Source organism: Mobula hypostoma, chromosome 9 (assembly GCF_963921235.1).
Source record: "Mobula hypostoma chromosome 9, sMobHyp1.1, whole genome shotgun sequence".
In the NCBI taxonomy this organism is placed as follows: Eukaryota; Metazoa; Chordata; class Chondrichthyes; order Myliobatiformes; family Myliobatidae; genus Mobula; species Mobula hypostoma.
The window spans coordinates 144,090,867-144,103,971 of record NC_086105.1 but is presented as its reverse complement, the minus strand read 5'-3'; the positions used below and the strand labels follow the sequence as shown (position 1 = coordinate 144,103,971).

Below are 13,105 nucleotides of genomic sequence, written 5' to 3'. Positions count from 1 at the left end.
TTGAGGATATGGAGTAAAAGAAAATGAAACACTGAATGTAATCATCTTCAGTTTTGATAAGCTTCCATGCAAGAGCACAAGGGTATAGCACTTGGATTTGGGGGTGCTACCATAACATGGGATGGGAGCTGATTAGCAAATCAAAACCAAAGGACTTAATGTTCCTTCTTAGGTCACCATGTAGTCACACACAAGTTATCGTAAGTATTATTGCTTGGGCCCCAACTATACAGGAATTCCCAACCTGGAATCCACAGACCTCTCAGTTAATAGTAGGGGTCTGTGGCATGAAAGAAAAGGTTGGGAACTGCAAATATATATTGATATCAATTTATTTAATGTCCGCCAGAGAAAGCAGGATCTCCCAGTGGCCACACATTTTAATTGCACATCCCATTCCCATTCTGACATGTCTATCCACGGCCTCCTCTGCTGTAAAGATGAAGCCACACTCAGGTTGGAGGAGCAACACCTTATATTCCGTCTGGGTAGCCTCCAACCTGATGGCATGAACATCGACTTCTCTAACTTCTGCTAATGCCCCACCTCCCCCTCGTACCCCATCTGTTATTTATTTTTATACACACATTCTTTCTCTCACTCTCCTTTTTCTCCCACTGTCCCTCTGACTATACCCCTTGCCCATCCTCTGGGTTCCCCCCCTCCTTGTCTTTCTCCTCGGACCTCCTGTCCCATGATCCTCTCATATCCCCTTTGCCAATCACCTGTCCAGCTCTTGGCTCCATCCCTCCCCCTCCTTCTCCTATCATTTGTATCTCCCCCTTCCCCTCCCACTTTCAAACCTCTTACTAACTCTTCCTTCAGTTAGTCCTGACGAAGGGTCTCGGCCTGAAACGTCGACTGTGCCTCTTCCTAGAGATGCTGCCTGGCCTGCTGAGTTCACCAGCAACTTTGATGAGTGTTGCTTGAATTTCCAGCATCTGCAGAATTCCTGTTGTTATTGATATCAATGATTTGGTTGGGGGAATCAAACGTGACTTGCAGGTTTTCTGAATGATACAAAGAGACTTCAAGGAGATATTAACAAAGTCAGTAGGTGGACAACATCAGAACAGATGGAATATAGTGTACTGAAATATAAAGATTATCAGTTTCAGTAGGGTAAACAAAAGTGGCAAGAAATCAGAAATGTTGGTATTTTAAAAGACGTGCACAAGATTCACTGAGAATCAACATAGGGGTGCAGCAGGATAATAGTATGTTAGATTTTACAGCCAAAGGATTTGCATAGGAGAATAAAGATCTTTTATCATAATTGCAAAATCTCTACAGGGTTGGATCAAGGAGAGAGATAGGTGAAAGGATCACACTGCCGGACGTAGTTGTGAGAGCAAGCACGACAGTGGCATTTAAAAGGCATTTAGACAGGCACATAGTCATGCAGAGATGTAGATCAGATGCAGGCAGGTAGGTTAGTTCAGTTTGGCATTATGGTCAGTATAGACACAGTGGGTTGAAACCCCTGTTTCCATCCAGGGGGTCAGTGTGGACATGGTGGAGGATTACAAATACCTGGGGATACAAATTGACAATAAACTGGACTGGTCAAAGAACACTGAGGCTGTCTACAAGAAGGGTCAGAGCCGCCTCTATTTCCTGAGGAGACTGAGGTCCTTTAGCATCTGCCGGACGATGCTGAGGACGTTCTACGAGTCTGTGGTGGCCAGTGCTATCATGTTTGCTGTTGTGTGCTGGGGCAGCAGGCTGAGTGTAGCAGACACCAACAGAATCAACAAACTCAACAAACTCATTCATAAGGCCAGTGATGTGGTGGGAGTGGAACTGGACTCTCTGACGGTGGTGTCTGAAAAGAGGATGCTGTCCAAGTTGCATGCCATCTTGGACAATGTCTCCCATCCACTACATAATATACTGGGTGGGCACAGGAGTACATTCAGCCAGATACTCATTCCACCAGATGCAACACTGAGCGTCATAGGAAGTCATTCCTGCCTGTGGCCATCAAACTTTACAACTCCTCCCTTGGAGGGTCAGACACCCTGAGCCAATAGGCTGGTCCTGGACTTATTTCCTGGCATAATTTACATATTACTATTTAACTATTTATGGTTTTATTACTATTTATTATTTATGGTGCAACTGTAATGAAAACCAATTTCTCCCGGGATCAATAAAGTATGACTATGACTATGACTACTATTGAAGGATCTGTTCTTGTTCTGTACTGTGTACTAAATAACTGTGGTGAGATTATCCCGAAGTAGGATCACAGCAAATATTCACTAGTTCAAGGAATGGATTGGGGGGGGGGGTCGGAAGGAGGGAGGGAGGTTTGCTGTACGAGGAGAGATTAAATAGACTAGCCCTGTATGACAATTCGCCTCAATGAAGCTTTTTTTAAATACTTAAGAGAATTCAGAATAGATTCCCTTCAGTAAGGAATCTAGTTATCAGGGTCACAGACTCAAAAAAAAGTACAAGTCAAATAGAACAGAAATGAGGAGGAATTTCTTGATATAGAAAACAGAAAGTAGGGGTAGAAGGCTGTAATTTTGGCCGGAGGCTATCTCAAGTGGAGTTCCACAAGGATCTGCACTGGAACCTCTGTTACTTGTGGTATCTGTCAATGACTTAAATGGAAATATAGATGGGTGGATTAACAAATTTGCAGATGAAACCAAGATTGGTGGAATTGCGGACAGTGTGCAGGGTCATTTACCGATATGGGCAGAGAAGTAGCAGATGAAGTTTAATCCAGGCAAATAGGAGATGTTGTAACTAATGAAGGAAAAAAGTACAAGTTAATGGTAGGTCCCCTGATGGTATTAAGAGGGATCTTGGGATCCAAATCTAATAGTGCACTGAAAGTGGCTACCCAAGGATACAAGGTGGTAAAGAAGGCATGGGTCACGTTTGTCTTCATTGGTAGGGGTGTTGAGTACAAGAATAATGAAGTCATGCAGCAGATATATAAAACTTTAATGAGACCATACCTCGCGTATGGTGTACATTTCTGGTCACGCCATTACAGGAAGGATGAGGAAACTGTCAAAAGGTTACAGAAGAGGTTAGCATGATGCTGCCTGGATTAGACTACAAGAGCTATGAAGATTGAACAAACCTGGGTTGTTTTCCCTAGAATGAAGGCTAAGGGAGACCTGATAGATTTTTTAAATATAATTATGAGAAGCAGTCAGAATTTTTCCCCCAGGGCAGAAATGTCAAACACCAGAACTCACACTTTTAACGTTCAAGGGGTAATTATAAAGGTGAGAAGAGAGGCAAGATTTTTCTAAAATGCAGAATGGTAGGTGCCTGGAATGGTTTACCGGGATAATAGTGGAAGCAGGCAGTTCGGTAGGGTTCAAGAGATTTTTAAACGGACACATGAATGGAGGGATATGGATGATACACAGGAAGAGGACATCTGATATAAATTGGCATTAAGATCAGCACAATACCATGGGATGAATGTCAGGTATTGTACAGTTCAATGTTGTTATTTTAAGAAAATTCTTTAGACCTCTATCTTAAAGTACTGTAGAATCTCAGCCTCTGAATGCATTCAAAATAGATATCAATAAACTTTTGGATATTAGATGAAATAAGGAACATGGGATGGAGAGGTAGGGGGAATAAAGTAGTATTACAGTGGTGCATCTTGTGCAATGGCTTAAAAAGCTTGAGATGCTGAATGGTCTATTTCTGTGTCCATATCTTACAAAAGGACAAGTAATCCAGTTGGTTTACTTAAATTAAATACACAAAATTATTGCTGAAATTAAACCAGGATCAGAACTCCACTTAACAAATTTCAGTGAAGTTATTATCACTTGGAATATGATATTGATCTTACAAAAGATGTTTCTCTTATGAGTCTGGTTCTGTGCAATTGTAAACTGAACCCATAGCTCACTGGTTGCTTCTTAATATAACATGTAACCCACCCAGAAAGTTCGAAGAAATACAAAACCAAAAGAATAAACATCAAAAGAACAGAAGAAAGAAACCATGTTCAGATCTTCTCAGAATTATAAAAATATACTACTTCAAAGAAATGACATTTATAATGGCAAACAACATTGCTTCTTTGGACTACATTTTCAAAAGTAGCCACCGATGGACCCCGCCAAAAGCAGTGTTGCAATGCAACACAACATGTAAACACAGTTGAGCTCACTCCAAAGAGAAGAACAAGGTGATATAATTAATACCTCTCCCTCCAAAATAGCATCCTGGAGTCTAAATTGACCTAAAAATGGCTAAATTTGAATTCTAGCTAATATACAGAGAAGCATAAATAACTGCTCTACATATTATTTCAAATTGAGAGAGAGCAAAAAAAGGATATTTTTACAAGAGGCCCAACACTCCATTTTGCCTTTAAATGGGGAGAAAAGATGCAAGGTGATGCAAGAAAAAAACACTGAAATTCAGATTAGTTGCAAATCCTTTTTTGATAAAAACTAAGGAGATAATATGTAGTGTGCGAACTTTCAAGTGAGAACAACACAAAATATTCAACAAATCAGACAGTAGAAACAAGGGTTAACTTTTCAAATGAATTGAAACAAAAAGTCAGAAATCAAACAAGTTTTAAATCACAGAGAAAAGAGGGGTGGGCAGAACAAAAGGAATGCCTGTGAAAGGACAGGGACCAAAAGAAATTAAGTGATGCGGTGTCATTGGTGCCAACTGTGAAAGGGTGGTGGAGGCTTGTTGATGGTAGTAGATCCATCTGGAGAGGATATAAATGGAAGACGATGAATGAGAACAGAGGAAAAAAAACAATGCTCTGAGCTAGAGACGTAGTAGTTGATAGAATTCTGAAAAGAAAGGCTGCAGACAAATTAGGCGGCATCACTGGAAAGAGAAAAACAAAGTTAACATAACTAGGCAATGACTCTTCATCAGAACTGGCCAGTTCCAGCACAAATCTGAAAGGCTGATTGTCAGAAACTAGAGCAGTCATAGGCTGCTTGCTTTACATCCCACTCTCCCCAGCCTGAATCAAAGCCTTCATCGCTACCCAAAAAAGTGATGCCTGAACTTCAAACACCATTTTCCTATCCTACAAGGTCACCTCTCATTTCTCTAAAACTCGACAGAATAGATACATAACTATTGAATCCCTCCTTGTTTGGTAAAACTGCTAACTCAAGAACCAGTCTGGTGAATCTTTCCTCTATGTGTACTATATGTAAGAATTTTTTTTGGGATAAGATGCCCAGAATCATACTGAACAGACTGATGAATGAAGTAGGTTCAAATGGACTTTCTCAGTGGCTCTGCAGTTCTTTTGATCCAATTTAGTTTAAACCAGGGGTTCCCAAACTGGGGTCCACAGACCCCTCAGTCAATGGTAAGGGTCTATCGCATAAAAAAGGCTGGGAACCCCTGCTCTAAGCCACTGATAGCAGAATACAAATAACTCCCAGCCAAAATGATTTGCAAACTCAAAATGACATCTGATAGGTATAAGATAACAGAGAAGCAAAAGTATGGGAGATGAGCCAAGCTACAATGTAAAAAGGAATCTCTAGCCTTTTGTCTTTCCATTTCCCATTCTATTGGTGTCTGCTACCCTCAGCCTGCTGCCCCAACACACAACAGCAAACATGATAGCACTGGCCACCACAGACTCGTAGAACATCCTCAGCATCGTCCGACAGAGGTTAAAGGACCTCAGTCTCCTCAGGAAACAGAGACAGCTCTGACCCTTCTTGTAGACAGCCTCAGTGTGTAAATTGTAGCTGTTTACCTATATCTAAAATTATTCAGCACCTTTCACACATCTGTTGTGCAAGAATCAACAAGCATTAAAAAATAATTAGAACTCCACAGAAAAATCATTTTCCTTCGCGGGATATGGACAGCCCTGGCAGGACCAATATTTACTGCCCACCTCTAAATGAATGACTAGAATCCAATGACTGAGTGGTAATGAAGGTATGGCAAAGCATTCATTGGAACAGATTGCTACGGGTGGCTGTGGAGGCCAAGTCATTGGGTATATTTAAAGCAGATGTTGATAGGTTCTTAACTAGTAATAGGGTCAAAGGTTATGAGGAGAAAGTAGGAGAATGGGATTGAGAGAGATAATAAATCAGACAAAATGGAATAATGGAGCATACTCGATGGGTCAAAAGGCCTGATTCTGCTCCTATGTCTTACGGTCTTATTTCCAAATCAGGGTGCATGCGACCTGGAGTGGAATCTGCAGGTACAGGTCACCTTGATTACATTGTCCTAGTCCCCAATCTGAATCATCATCATAGCAGATATCCCCGTTCCAGGTATCTTAATCCCAATGCTCCTGCAGGACCATAGATAGGACCTTTACAGGATCCACCGTCATACAAGTGTGAGGCATGCAGTGGTTTGCATTATGGTAGCAAATCTACATGCCACAGAAACTTGCTTGACTTCAGAGTGCTCAGCGTGTTCTCATTTCATTTAAAATAGTGTTCTGACAGCTGAAACAAGCCAACTTGTGCTGCAGTTGCAAAATTTCCTCACTCTGCTTTCTCAGCATTTAACAGTCATAATTCAATCATGAAAACCCACCCTACTTGAAACAGAAAATCCCTCTTAGAGGGAAAAGCTATATACTCAAGGGAGTGTGATATTACATATGGAGGCTTAACATCAGACAATTCAGCAAACGCCTTCTCCCAACATCCAAGAGGACCCCAGTTACACAGAAGATTACCCAGCGATCCAAAACACTCTGAGTTATCCACCTATCTGGGGACCTGATAAATCTCGGCTACAGTATCACCTAACGTGCTTGCCCACCACATTTTCCTGGACCTTGCTCACAGTGCCAAAGTGCAATGGGTTGGGTTAATCAGGCCCAAAAGACCCAAACAAATTCCAGTGTCCAAGAGATATGATAATAAGCATACAAACACAACAAAGTAACTTAAGCCTAATTTATTGCCATAAAAATATTAAGTAGTAATTTACAAGGATTTCAGGGCTCCCAATTCTCAGTCGCCACGTGATTGTCACTGTCTTGGGACTTGATTGTAGCTGTTGTCGAAGGATCACCAAATTATGACATGTGAAGTCACCCTGGGTCTCCTAGACACCAACTGCGATTCCATGGTCTAGGTGAAGTCCCAAGAATCGAGGGAAAGGTCCCCACAATAAATAGGGGTTCCACAAGACAAACAAGCTCTTTGATCTTTTGTTCTCTTGCCACTAACTCAGCATGGTTTCTTTCATTCAAACAATTCGTGTTCATCAATAGACATCCTCATGCCACTGGTGCCTGAAGCCTGGAAAGAATCCAGCTGGTATCAGCAAACACTAGACATTAACAAACCTACAGTGTTGAACTCCTACAGACACCTTACATGCTGCAAGCTCACAAAGGGTTAAAGTGTCACTTGGAACTGTTCAGAATTTCGTCCAATGTTTTACAAAATTTAATACACCACAACAGAGGCTAAACGATTGGGTATATTTAAAGCAGAGATTGATGGATTCTTAATTAGTAAGGGTATCAATGGTTATGGGGAGAAGACAGAAGAAAGGGATTGAGAAGGATAATAAGTCAGTCATGATGGAATAATGGAGCAGACGATGGGACAAATGGCCCAATTCTGCTCCTACGTCTTATGGTCTCATTTCCAAATCAGGAAGCACATGACCTGGAGAGAAATCTGCAGGTACTGGTCATGCTCCAGTGCACACGCCTTGCTTCTACTTCCAAGCAGGTTGGAGACGTGCTGTTGAATGAAGCTATGGTGAATTCCTGCAACACAGTGATCTGTAGGACACCAACGTCTAATTGAAGAGTGAAGTATGCCATTGAGGATTGAAGTAGAAGGGATTGCTTGACAGGTAACAAATCAAGTAGGTCACTTTGCCTTGTATGGGAATGGCAATGAACTTTTAAGTAGCATGGCAAACAGAGTAAAATGACATTAAGGGAGAAGCCAGATGAAGCAAGTTAAAAGTCAAAAAGAAAATTCTGGAGATACCCAGGAGATAATGCAACAAGCTCCAGCTGTTAGAATGCCTCTCAGTGGGAGAAAGTGGTAACAAGTTAAATATGCCTTAAGCAGAGATTAATGGGCGAGCATTCCTTGATTTACTTCAGCTGCATACAGCAGGTTCTTCTGCCAAATATGTCTTGGGGATTGTAATAATGATCTTGGTGGACTTGCTTAGCTCAATCTCTACCTTTCATCTCAAACGGAAAGCATGCATTTGCATCATGAAGTAATAAAAGTCACTAAGAAGAATCTCCTGGAAGACATTCAACTGGCGCATGAATATCCGATGCCCACAAAATTTTGTCATATATGGATTAATGCAAGTTTAAAACAAAAGAGGACCAGAAGTGGCTTGGGACAGAATGATGAAAGTATAGACCAGACAAACAGGCTAATCAGCCAACTGAGTCCAAGCTGTGACTTATGCACCATTTGAGCTTTAATAACTTTCTATTTCCATTTTTCTCACATTTTCATTAGAGTCTCCTCTTGAAGCACATATATTGATCATCCAATCACTTCCATTAGAAACAGCTAAAGAATTGAATTGACTTCATTTCTTATATCCTTCATATACGTAAGGAGTAAAACTCTTTATGTTACCTCTCTGTCTAAATGCGCAATGTGCAATCATAGTAATTTATAATAAATAGAACAGTCAATGTAACATAGAAATACACTCAAATCAGCATGAGTTAATCAGTCTGATGGCCCGGTGGAAGAAGCTGTCCCAGAGCCTGTTGGTCCTGGCTTTTATGCTGCGGTAGTTTCCCGGATGGTAGCAGCTGGAATAGATTGTGGTTGAGGTGACTCGGGTCCCCAGTGATCCTTTGGGCCCTTTTTCATACTTGTCCTTGTAAATGTTCTGAATCATGGGAAGTTCACAACCACAGATACGCTGGGCTGTCCGCACCACTCTCTGCGGAATCCTGCGATTAAGTGAGGTACAGTTCCCATACCAGGCAGTGATGCAGCCAGTCAGGATGCTCTCAATTGTGCCCCTATAGAAAGTTCTTGGGATCTGGGGGCCCACACGAAACTTCCTCAACCGTCTGAGATGAAAGAGGCACTGTTGTGCCTTTTTCACCACACAGCTAGATGGTACAGACCACGTGAGGTCCTCAGTGATGTGGAAGCTGAGGAACTTAAAGCTGTTTATCCTCTCAACCCCAGATCCATTGACGTCAACAGGGGTTAGCCCACCTCTATTCCTCCTGTAATCCACAACCAGCTCCTTTGTTTTTGCGACATTGAGGGAGAGGTTTTCTTGACACCACTGTGTCAGTGAGATGACTTCTTCCCTGTAGGCCACCTCGTTACTGTTTGAGATTAGGTCAATCAATGTTGTGCCGTCGGCAAATTTAATTCACAGGTTAGAGCTGTGGGTGGCAACACATTCATCTGTATACAGGGAGTAAAGGAGGGGCCTTAGCACACAGCTCTCAGGGGCACCTGTGTTGAGAGTCAGAGGGGTGGAGGCGAGGGAGCCCACTTTTACCACCTGTTAGTGATCTGACAGGAAGTCCAGGATCCAGCTGCACGAGGCAGGGTCAAAGCCGAGATCTCTGAGCTTCCTGTCGAGCCTGGATGGAATTATGGTGTTGAATGCTGAAAAAAAAAGCTTACATAAAATGTAATATGAATGCACCAAATGTCCAGAAATTTTTGATATCCCAACATTCTTAAACCCTACACACTGCTCTCAGTCCCAGGCTGGCTACCTACTCTTTCTGGTTTGAATCAGAACTCTAAATGCTCTGACCATATTCATTCATCTAGTATGCTACAAATGTATAAATTATAATCAATCAAATTAACCATATCACAAACAAGAGAAAATCTATAGATGCTGGAAATCTGAGCAACCACACAAAATGCTGGAGGAACTCAGCAGACTAGGTAGGATCTAAGGATAAAAGTACAGACGATGTTTTGGGCCAAAACCCTTCAGCAGGGCTCAACCATATCTACTGTTCATATACACTCAGCTGTAAAAGGGTTTGTGGGGAAGAACAGTCTTCCTGGCCCATACCAGTAACAACCTGAAAAGCAGAACCAACCAGGAATGCCTTGTGACTGACTACAACTCCAGAACCTACAAAAAAGGTGAATATCCTTAAAAGCATAGCAAGAACAATGTAGCTCTCACAACATGGCACAATCATTTATTCAATGTACATCAATTTGTGCATTTCTTGAATTCTTATATTTATTCAGTTTCTGATGCCACATATTATTAGAAGGATTACCGCTCCATTGCAAAGTCTCTTCAAGGTATGTCTACCCTGAAGAAGTCTAAATCTTTTGTTTGACAGGAGTTCAGCGAAACTCTCTCTCAATGCTCCCACTCTTTGATCTCTACTGCTCTCAAAACTCTTCAATCATGTGCTCAGCTAGACTTACACCTATCACCTCCCAGTTTGTATTCCTTCCTCTCCTCACATCATCTTATTCTGGCTTCTGCTCTCTTCCTTTCCAGTCCCAATGAAGGGTCTCAGCCTGAAACATTGACTCTTTATTCCTCTCCATAGATACTGCCTGACCTGCAGAGTTCATCCAGCCTCCTGTGTGTGTTACTCTGGATTTCCAGATCTGCAGAATCGCTTGTGTTTATCACTGCTTTTTAATTGATCATTATGTCAATTTCAATTTCTTTTGCGTAAAATATGTTCCATGAAATCCAATGCACAATCTCAGCTTTCAAGAAAGCAACAACAAGAGTGACCACCTCCAGAGGGAACTGGGTTTTTACAAGATCAGTTATGCATTTTTCTGAAATAAGTCAGCACCCTTGTAAAGCCACAAAGGCAAAAAAGTTTCAGTGTCAGGAGACACAAAGGTATAAATGCATAATTGCCAACTTTTCAAACAAGGGCACTGACTGTTTTCATAAAAATGCATAACTGATCTTGTAAAAGCCTGTGATCATGTTTTACACTGAGACCAAAATACATGGTATCACAAGTACTGCAAAAGTATATAAAGGTTGCTATGGTAATTTCAATTACAAAAAACAAGTTTTAAACATTACACAGACATGTTTGACACAGACTCAATTTATTAAATTCATGAAAGCATATTTTAGAAGATTCATTTTTAATGTTCATTAATGTTTACCATTGAGCACATTTACATGGAACACTGTCACAAGAAAGCATCATCCATCATCAAAGACACTCAACATCCAAACCATGCCCTCTTCTCACTACTACCAACGGGCAGGAGGTACAGGAGTCAGGTCCCACACCACCAGGTTTAGGAACAGTTATTGCCCTGCAACCATCAGACTCCTGAACCAGCGTGGATAACTTCACTCACTACAACTTTGAACTGATTCTACAACCCCCAGACTCATTTTCACAAACCCTTCTGCAACTTAACGTTCTTAGTATTTTATTTTATTGGCATAATGCCTTCTTTTACACATGGTTGCTTGCCTTTTAAGTATATGTTTGCATTAATTCTATTGTATTCATGTTCCTGTAAATGCCTGTAAGAAAACTAATCTCAAGGTAGTACATACAGTAGTAACATATATGGACTTTGATATTTCAAAATTCAAATTAAAATTTATTATGTAAATATGAAGGAGTTTGAGGTCATGATAAAATTGTTAGATTAAGTTTACTCTACACCAAAGTACACGTAACAGAATTTGAAGTGCACCTAAACCAACATTTCTACTTAATATACATTAACGGTCACATTAAACTCTGCAACCGCTGATAAAACTGAACAAAAATCCTTTGTACTGGTATATAATAGAAAAATATTTTCTAAGTTGGTAAAATCACATGCAAACACATCTTTGCAAACAGCTGCTATGATTATGACAATATTTTTAAATATTTTAATCAGTTTCCCATATCAAGGCCATATTTAGTTAGCTAGAACATTTGAAACAGAAGTTTTCTGATAACAGAAGCACTTTTACGTCACTGCCTTTCAATAACAATAAAAAGGAACTCAAAGTGAGAAAGTACAATGTTGTACAAATACAGTGAATGTTAAAACTAAAATATAGAAGACATTAATATACAAGGAATAAATAAACTAGTAATTTGAATAACAGACTTACATGACATCAAGTACACCACCTACCTTCGTTCATTATCATCCAGGTGAGCAAAGAGAACATTTTTAGAAATAGCTTTTGCCAGGGCGGTCATGGTCTTGTAGTCCTTTGGTATTACCTGTAAAACAGCATAGAAAAATGAAGCTTACTTTAGAATTTATTGGCTTTTAGCAGATAACCTACGGTGGGGTAGTCTAAGACCAGAGGACACAGCCTCAGAATAAAGGAGCGCCCTTTTAGAATGGAGATGAGGAAGTATTTCTTTATCCAGAGAGTGCAGAATTTCTGGAATTCATTGCCACAGAAGGCTGTGGAGGCCACGTCATTAAGGCAGAGATTGAAAGATTCTTGATTAATCAAGGCATGAAGGGATACGGGAAGAAGGCAGGTGATTGATGCTGAGAGGGAAAATGGATCAGCATGATGAAATGACGGAGCAGACCTGATGAGAGAAAGGCCTAATTCTGCTCCTATATCTTATGGTCTTATGGTCTAACTCAGCATTCAGACAACCGAAAAACAATGTCAAGGATCATAGCAGATGTTTCACAAAAAATGTCCATGAGGACTCTTCTACCCCAACAGACACAACACAGGTGAGTAAAGTAGGCAAACAAAATTTATATTAATTGGAGTTCAACAGCACAATAAGGGCCCTTCAGCCCATCATTACCATGCCAACCATCTGTCCATTTAAACTAACCCAATCCCCCCTACACACAAGATCCTGTGGATTGTCCGAAGTGCCTGGCTAAATGTCTTTCAAATAATTCTGTTTCTACCATCTCTTCTGGTGGCAAGTTCCAGATATCATCCTCTGTAAAAAGACTATTCATCTTAAATCCCCTTTAAATCTCCTTCCTCTCAGCTTAAACATATGTTTTCTCACCACCGATAACCCTACCATGGGAGAAAGCTTATGGCCATCTATCTTATCTATCCCTCTCTTAATTTTATATTCCTCTATCGAGTCACTTAAGAGTCAGAGAAGTACAGTACAGCTCTGCAGCCCATTCAGTCCATGCCGAAACCACTTAGACTG

The 13,105-nt window shown here is 40.8% G+C and overlaps 1 protein-coding gene across 1 annotated transcript in view; it reads right to left on the bottom strand.

The window, feature by feature from the left end:
- prkar1b (protein kinase, cAMP-dependent, regulatory, type I, beta) overlaps nucleotides 1–13,105 on the bottom strand; it is a 158,436-nt gene that overhangs the window by 90,566 nt on the left and 54,765 nt on the right. The window contains exon 3 of the mRNA XM_063059355.1: nucleotides 12,090–12,181. Coding sequence (XP_062915425.1) covers nucleotides 12,090–12,181 — 92 coding nt within the window. The remainder of the gene's footprint in view (nucleotides 1–12,089; nucleotides 12,182–13,105) is intronic.